This window comes from Solenopsis invicta, chromosome 14 (genome assembly GCF_016802725.1).
Source record: "Solenopsis invicta isolate M01_SB chromosome 14, UNIL_Sinv_3.0, whole genome shotgun sequence".
Lineage (NCBI taxonomy): Eukaryota > Metazoa > Arthropoda > Insecta > Hymenoptera > Formicidae > Solenopsis > Solenopsis invicta.
The window spans coordinates 16,047,340-16,056,893 of record NC_052677.1 but is presented as its reverse complement, the minus strand read 5'-3'; the positions used below and the strand labels follow the sequence as shown (position 1 = coordinate 16,056,893).

Here is a 9,554-nt window from a genome sequence, read left to right as displayed (position 1 = left end):
GTTGTTCTTGTCTTTTTCTCCACTATTTATATTACGCTTTCTATCACTTTTTGTATATTTTAAATTATATGTTTTAATGATGGTCTTTCTTTTTGTCATTCTTTGTGTTCATTTATTTCTATCTCTAACAGTAATCGATGAAATTGTATATCAAGAATAATAATAAACTTTTTCTCGAGATTATGTTTTAATTCACAGTGTATAATGTGATCATGATATTATTTCTAAAATAAATATTTTATCTATTGTCTATATTAAATTAAGACAATTATTTATCATTATGCTTATTAAAATGTTCACAAATGTTTTATGTCTATTGTTATTGTCTATATTCATTATAATCCTTACAAATTTCATATTTCTTTTACACATTTTTGTATGAATTCTAATATGTACTAAAAATATAAATAATTTGTCTGGTTCAAATTTAAATATTGGCTAGCACAGATACTTTGTGAAGTACATTGACTAACGTAAATTCCAAAGGAAACAGTCAAGCAAATTATACATATACATATTTAAAATAATGTAAGCATGTTATATTGTATTCTCTCTTTAATTTTTTTGATTTATATTTTTTCAATGTGCATCAATATTATATATTTTTGCATATTAAAGCTATATATTTTTTTCAATTTAATCTTATTCAATCCATAATTACTCGATTCTGACCTTAAACAAATTTGAGAATTTCAGAACTCATGTAAGAATTTTTTCAAACTAATGACGTGTGACATAAAAGAATGATAAACTTTTATACATTAATGTAGTTGCATTATGTAGCTCTAATTATTGAGTCATAATTTTTTATAACTTTACATTATACGATTAACATATATTCTTCATAATTTCGTTATTTATTAATAAAACTTTTTTATCACTTACCGACCGATGCGCAACAGTGGAGTTATGTCACGTAGCTACGATGAATCTGTAATATAAAAATATAAAATCAATATTAAAATAGCTCTCAAAATAATCAATGGTTTAAAAAATAATTCTTACACGCATAGAATTTCAATTTGTTTTTAAATTAAATATTAACTTAAATTATTATAATTATACAATTTACAAAAAGAATAATAGCATTATAATAAAGTTATAAAGTTTTATATTAAAATATTTCTTCCTCTTATTATTATTTTTAAAAGTTACTGAAGTAAAAAGACTGAAAAAACAGAAACAAACATTAGTTTTACGCAAGCAAACAATAATGCTTACCGCAAAGTTGCTCCACCGACGCTCGATATCTCTCTGGTCTCTTTTCCTACTCGTATTTTCGAGTTATCAAATCTTCTCTTCAGATTACACTCCCACGATGTATAATATTGGAACTGTAGTACATACAATTTGTAACACATACAAAAAATATTCAAATAATATTAAAAATAACATTTAATAAGAAATAATGTTTAAAATAAATATATCAAAATATTTTTTAAATATTTTCTGCTGTATGGGTTTAGAAAATGTATTTTTTTTATTCAAAAAACTTTCCTCGATATACGTTATCTTTTACTTAATCTAATAGCTATTATTTCGTATTGTACGTTAGAACTCTATTAATATTATTCGCCTTGTCAACAGTTTCCGCGACTGAGTATACTTTGAACCGAATAATTATCACGAAATACGCATTTGTATATAATAAGCCATTTTACTTTTTAATATCATAAGAAAAAAATGTTGTCTAATATATCGTAAAAGTTTAAAAAAATAATTGTCTGAAAAGAATTATAAGTTTAAATAAATAATTTAAAATTATGTCCGAAAATAATAGTAATTCCATCAATTAAAATTATGGACAAGACATAATAAAAATTTTTCTGTCAAACCACATAATTTTAATTTGACGAATTATTATAATGCCTTGACATAATTTTAATTCATCAAATTTTTATTATGCTGCAACATAATAATTCTGAATTTCTATTATGTCTTAATAAATTTTTAATTTGTCGAATTATTATTATATAGATGAGTAACTTTATATGTGTACCAAATTAAAATTATATCGCAACATAATAATAATTCGACAAATTAAAATTATAGTTAAAGAATAAAAATTTAGAATTATTATTGGCATGGCATAATAATAATTCGATGAATTAAAATTATGTCAAGGCTTAATAACAATTTGTCGAATTAAAATTACGTGGTGACGTAATAATAATTCCATGAATTAAAATTATGCATCGACATAAAAATAATTCCGTATTTCTATTACGTCGCATCCATAATTTTATATTGTAGAATTATTATTGTCCGCAAATAATTTTAATTATTTATTTAAACTCATCATTCTTTTGACAATTATTTTTCAAAACATTTTTCTAAGAGAGCATTTCTTTATACTATTAAAAAGTAAAGTGGTTTGCCATATTTGTACAAATCATCGGTATATAAGCACAGAATTTATACACGCGTTGGGTAAGTTGACAATAGATATATTAATGCAAGATTAAGAGTGATTTTGCAATTACTTCTTAAACGAGGTACGTCGCGACACCACGCGTCGCTCACTCTGGTCCCGATCCGTCTTGCGTTCGCCGCATTCTGTAAATGAAGCAGAAATGGAATTAAAATGGAGAGAATGGCTTCGTCTTCTGCGCGATAAACTTCAGATCGACGCAGCGACGCCGTACCCGCAACGCCACATATCCCGCTCTCTTACCTGTTAAACAAGTGTCGCGACGCCATTTGCTCCGGTTCCGATCTATCATTCCCCGTCCGCTGCGTTCTGCAATCAGACGTAAAACGCAAATCAAAATGGCGAGTCGGCTTCGTTTCCGCGCGCGGTCAACTTTACGCGTCAAGATTAACGCGTCTCGCTCGCGTCGCGACCGCGCTATACACGAGCATCGATTCTACGTTACGCGATAATTCAATTAGCAGTAAATATTAATGCGAGCATAAGTTTCGTTCACCTGTTTAACGAGTCGCAATGCCGATTCGTTCCGGAGCTGATCCGTCCCGTGTCCCCTGCGTAGCTGGAAAGAATACGCGTACGCAATTAATATAGCGCGAAGCAGCTTCGTCTCTCTCGCGCGGTTAACTTCACGCGTCAAAAAGCGGCGGTGCGCGCCACCACCTATACTGACTACCGCCGCGCGTCGCATTTTTGCCATACGTTTTCGGCTAATCAAGTAATTATAATGTAAAGTAAATGTAGCTTTTATTTACCAGATAGACATCGCGACGACATTTATCCCGGAGCCGATTCGGTTTTCGAGCGACATGTTCTGTAATTAAGCAGAAAGGAACGCCAGTAATATGGCGAAAGAAGTCCCTTTCCCGGACGGCTAATTTCGTGCGTCGCGATTGACGCAGTACGTGACAACCCTATACGTCGTGATAACTCTAACGAGCATTTGAGAAATACGCTTTCGAACGAATTATAATACAAGGTCGATATATATGTTATACTACCAATTAAATGATCCGCAATGCTACTTGTTCCGCAGCCGATCTGTCCCGTGCCTGGCCGGTCCTTGGAAAGAACGATTTTGTCTCTCGCGGTCAACTTCACGCGCTAAAAGTAACGCCACCGTGCCACGGTGCGCGCCATTTTTGAAAACTATATATGTATCACGTCACTACGGCACAGTGACAATTTTGAAACGATATTTTTTCAGTCGATCAATTGTTATAAGATACAAGTTTTTACGAATTATTAATATAAAAGTATCGAGACTATTGCGCAATAATTCAATTGTCATTAAATATTAATGCTATATTAATTATAGATTTCACTTATCATTTAAGCGTCGCGTTTACAAAACAAAATTATATTTGCATATAATGAGCATTAATTAATTAATCAATGAATTTAATTAATAAACTTGTCTGTTGTAATTATTTTAATCTAATTTAAAAAATTTTTACATTCTAATTTAATATCAATAATGCGTTTCAAAAATAACTTTTAACTTAATTTAATCGTAATTTTTAACTAATTATAAGTTCATTTTTTGTTCATACAACTTTCAACATAAACAAATTAATCTCATAAACCATTAAGTTTTCACCATGGGACCCCCACAATCTTCAATTTTTTATTTTGCATTATTTGATTCTATTTCGTGCTATAATCACAAAATATAATTATGTAACAATGCATTATAAAAATAATTAAAATTTTTAATAATTTAAGCCTATCAATAATCGTCTAAAATTTTAATAAGTTTAAAATGTGTATTGGAAATTATTTGTAATCTCTTTTCCAATTTTCCTATCTTATTTAATCTATTTTAACCAATTTGAATAATACAACAATACAAAGAATTTTATACGGACATAATATTAATTCTTGTCAAATTTCGAAATTTAAAACACAATGTAGAATATTAAAATGAATTGAAACGATAGCAATCCAAAGGATCGAAGGTTCTTCTTGAGGTTTTTTTTACATTCATATTGCCATGCAAAAAAGTATTTAGAATGATTGCTCATACAATAATTTAATTAAAAATGGAGAAAAAATGAAGCAAATTAAACACGAAAATCTTGTATATTCTTAGCGTAAAACAATTGCATGTAGAATTTAGCATAAACTTAAGTATATATAAAATTTGTAAAAGCAAGTAAAATTTGTTAAAAACCATAATCTTGATATAATTGAAAAAAATTATGTGAGCATTATTATACTGAAAACATTCTTTAATCAAGTTCAAATTTAGCTTACAAGTATTACAAATAAAATTTGTGATAAACACAGTTATTGTATATATATGATTTAATATCTTAAACAATAATTGTTTGATCATTGTGTATATAAATAGATTATAATTAATATATTGAAAATACATAAACAAAATATATACAATAAAAAAAATTAAGTGATAACAATGATCTTTACACACTCAAAAAATATGTGAAGTAAACGCTTTCCTATGATTTTTTTTATTCGTTTATCTGTTAAAGATAAACGTTACAAATTGCTCACATAAATATCAGACGTTGAAATTTTTTAAAATAGAAGAAAGAATCTCCTTTTTTACAGCAATTTCGCGGTAAACTTCGTTCCATGGACCATATGTGAGATCTATAATTTCTTGAGCACGATTTAAGTATCGCCGTGTTTTCTTCAACACATTCCTGTAATAAAATACATAATACACTATAATAAACAACAAACAAACGTAATTATAATTTAGAATAATGTAAATAATATATGCATACATATGTTATGAGTAATTTCATTAATTCGAAAATTATACATAATGGCCGACCAATTTGAATAATATCTGCTCGTATTGGGAATTTGAATAATGAAAACAAAAATGTTCAAATCAAAATGACCAGTGCATTATTCTCATAGACAAGTGAGTAATGTGATTAATAAACTGAAAAACTGAAAATATGTATAAAAAATAGGTCTGCTTTCCACAATCTCAACTTGGTTAAAAAGTTATTAACAAATAAAAGTGATTATTTAGGATACAGCAAAATGTATTCATTATTTTCGTTTTTGCTGTGAGAAAATTATAAACTCATGTGGAATCTTGCTTCATACTTCAAAGTATATGTAAATGATGGAGGGTTTTCACCTTACAAAAAAACGCAACCTGAAAGATATCAAACCAATATCAAATTTTCGTTTCGATTGACCACGTTGATATAGTCACGTTCTAATTAATCACGCTGCTATTTCGGATTTGAAACAAATTGAACTTGAATTAGATTATATCTTTCAGCCCTCCCGTAGAAAGGATGGAACCTTCCATCACCTTTGCAACGCGAAAGACAAAAAAAATATGGTTTTCTTTTCGGATCAGTTTATCACAGCGAGACATCATTTGTGTTGTAAATCCCTTATAAGAGATCAGATTTTTAAACTAAGACTTTCGGAAAAATCAAACAAAATGATTTATCAAAATGACCATTTAGCATTGAAAAATATACATAATGCATGGGAAATTTGATTAATTTTTTCCTATTAATCGTTTTGACCGAATAAACTGGAAATTACGCATATGGATCGGCCATTATAATTTCCAATTATTCAAATTTCTCATAACATACACACACACACACACACGCGCGCGCGCGCACACACACACACACACACACACACACACACATGCACGCATACGCACACATATTTACTTGTAAAATTTTGATGTAGTATTAGGTTCCTCCTGTAAATATTGCAGGCATATATCTGTTAATTTATTTATTTCATTGCAAACTTCAATGCTCCAAAAGCCATATCTTTCTTCAATCGTTACGAGATTATGTTCGAGATATGAAATTGAATTTAACCATTGTCCTAAAATCAAAAAAACAGTAATGTTTTTGGGAGAAAGGACGATTCCTGTGTAGGAGTGATCAATTGAAATTGACAGATCCCAAATTCAATCCGGATATCATCTCACATATATTTGTTGATACAAACCCATAATAGCGTACACCTTTGCTATGAGATCCATGGTGGTGGTAATATTCTCGTGACACTTATATAATGCACCTTTTCTAAGAAGCAGACATTCTTTCAATTTAACTAATGCCTCTTCGTATTTTTCATCCTCTATGCACATTTCTGCTTTAGCAAAATATTGTTGAGCTTGTATCAACGTAAAATCATAAGTATCATGATAGACTGCCACTCCACAATCTATGCAGGACATATGAGCTTGGCGATTATCGTTTAATGGTCCACTGCATTCAGGACACTTCATCGCAGTAAATTTTTTCTACAGGAGAATAACGAGTTTTTATGTACAATAATGTACAATACTGTTAAGTAATTGATTAATAACTTACTAAAGTATCTTCATATTCTGGTATAGTGCATGCTGCACAATTGCACTTAAAGCAGTATTGACTTTCCATTTTATCTTGTCTTTCTTTTCTCGGCATCCTTCTAAAATCAGCTCCTGTCGCAAAGGATCAAAAGTAAAAAAAAAAAGTAGAAATTAATAAAATATAATGATTTATTAATTTATTATCAATTTTTAACATACCATAACAATTAAAAACTTCTTCGCCCGCCATAATATCTTGAGTGGCTTTAGTTATTAAAATATGTCCTAAAAAACTAAAAAAAATAATAGTGTTAATGCTATTTAAATATATATATTTTTTCTTATATACGTTTATATACGTTTATATATATATATATATATATATATATGTAAACAATGAACAAGTTTCATTTTTCATAATCAAAATATCTATATATATATTACCTATTAATTATATTAGGTTCACAAGAATGATTCATCATACTTGCAGAGGGATAAATCGCTGTAGCTATTCTATCTTGTTGTTGAATAAGCAGTTTATTTTTATTATTATCTGCTATAGCGTTTATCTTTGTGATAGCATGCCCATTAGAAATAAGTTGTAATATGTGTCTCAACAGTAGAGAACTTACATACAATCGTTCATCGCTCTCTGTCGTAAGGTCACAGTTGAAATTGTTAGACAATTTTGATATTAAACATTCTTTAAGATTGATAACCTTAAAAAAATCTGTATATTTTGATAGATACATCATAAGCATAATTGCTGTCTAAAAGAAAGAAATAATAAGGATAATAGTTAAAATTTAGTTTTATGAAAAAATTCTTTGTACACATGTGCATGCTTTATTTTCACAAAAATTATCACTTACGACTCCATACGAAATAACATCGCACGGTGGGAGTTTGGAAAAATTAGTCACTAATTCTTGTACTTCATTAAGTCTGTTGTCGTCAGTTGCAGTTGTACATTTAAACAACATTCTTATAGCCAAGTATGATATTCCAATCTGCGGCCAAAGACCCATTTGATTGCCGAGACATTCCCAACGATGGTAAGACGAACGAGCTTCATCCCAGCAATCAATATTGCAATATGTACTGTCGACACATTCTGTGCATCTGTGTAATTTAACACATTTATATATATAAATACAAATACAAATATAAATATATATATATATATATATATATATATATATATATTTCAAGAACAATATAGAACTTACGGAACAGGAGTATCACCGGATGAGCGACAACAGTTGTAACAAATATCAACTTTAACATGAGATAATGGAACAAAAGCGAATGCCTTTTCAACGATTAGAACCTGGCCTCTTTTGATATCTCTATTTGCCACAACGTATCTACCTTTTTCTGCAGTATATTTTACTTCTATAGCCGCTGATGCAAATCGAAAATTTGGATTTTCACCATATGCGACTTCAGGCTGTGAAGGAAATTCTGTGGTATCAGTCGTATTATCAGCATCATCTTCCATACATGATATTTTCGATGTTATGTCATTCACTTGCCTCTGCAATCGTTCTAAAAGTTTCAACAATTCTTGATTAGATAAGAAATATGAGACATTTATGAATAATTTTCTTGTTTAGTTTATATACATACAAAGTGGATACTTACCTTTCTTTTCACTTGGTATATTACGCTGATTTAATATACTGTGCATTTGTAAAACAGTTTCAACAGCTAATCTTCTGTTACCTAATTTTATGTGACACTGAGCCGCACGTAGGTGTAGTTTGTAACGTAAATTTTCAGGATAGCCTAATTTAATTGCCAATTTGATATCGTTGATGCAGTCCTTTGTAATCATACAAAATTAATAAATTATATTTATAAATAGAATAATAATTCTAATATTTAATAATATTAAACTTGTTATCACAAACAAAATGAATTATAAAAAGAATAATTTAATAGTTGAAAAAAGCAAAAATACAGTTGATACTATATACGTTCTTATTTACCTGCCATCTGTCCAAATAGAATAAAGAGGCTGATCTATTTGCAATCGCTATTGACAAATCTACACTGTTTGCAGGAGCATATAATGCACTTTTCGTATACAGTTCTAAAGACGCAGCATATTTTTTTGATTGGAACTCCTTGTTCCCAGCTACCTTAAATGCTGTTGATATTTCAAGGTTCTTCCGTTGTTTCCTCTTGTCTTTCGCATTATAGAGATCTTTCAGCCACAAGGATAGAAATTTCCTGTATTCCAATTAAAATCATATAACATATTTCAGCGTACATTTCCATTGAATTAAAATAAACAAATTGCTCCTAAATTTAACTTATACTATACAAAACGAATACAAATATACAATTGATTTAAAAAACAAATTAAGGAACGTCGTGTAAAATTTTATTTGATAAAAACTAACTTTAGTTACAAACTCTTCATTATCTCGCAGGAATCGAGAGAGAAAAAAAAATAATTTCGAAGGTCAGACAAGCTCTCCCCGAGAAAAACATTAGTCTATACCTATACGGTCGTATACTCACATAACCTCTTGATTGCGCAATAAACGAGATATCAGATCGCTTTCATACTTCATGCCTCTTATCTCACTGTTAAGAGGAGAGAGCTTCAGCATGCAGTCCAAGGTATCGATGACCTTATACCAGTCCATTTCGGTTACGACGTCTGCGACGCGCATCATTATACACCGACAGGTCGCAGTGATCGCGACAGAGAACGACGAAGTCGTTTGTGACGGCAGAGAAGTTGCTAGGGGTAGCGAGACGTGGAATCGTAGAAGGGTAGGGTGACGTCCAACTGGC

The 9,554-nt window shown here is 29.9% G+C and overlaps 1 protein-coding gene across 1 annotated transcript; it reads right to left on the bottom strand.

Moving 5' to 3' along the window:
• Positions 1 to 4,644: 4,644 nt before the first annotated feature.
• LOC105207614 (SET and MYND domain-containing protein 4) lies at positions 4,645 to 9,479 on the bottom strand. The gene is made up of 11 exons (XM_039457417.1): positions 9,276 to 9,479; positions 8,738 to 8,981; positions 8,391 to 8,571; positions 7,976 to 8,294; positions 7,619 to 7,868; positions 7,191 to 7,516; positions 6,966 to 7,039; positions 6,766 to 6,878; positions 6,398 to 6,695; positions 6,109 to 6,271; positions 4,645 to 5,097 (listed from the first exon to the last, which is right to left on the bottom strand). The coding sequence occupies exons 1-11, from the start codon at positions 9,431 to 9,433 to the stop codon at positions 4,953 to 4,955; spliced, it is 2,271 nt and encodes a 756-aa protein (XP_039313351.1). The 5' UTR covers positions 9,434 to 9,479; the 3' UTR covers positions 4,645 to 4,952.
• Between the last annotated feature and the right edge of the window lie 75 nt (positions 9,480 to 9,554).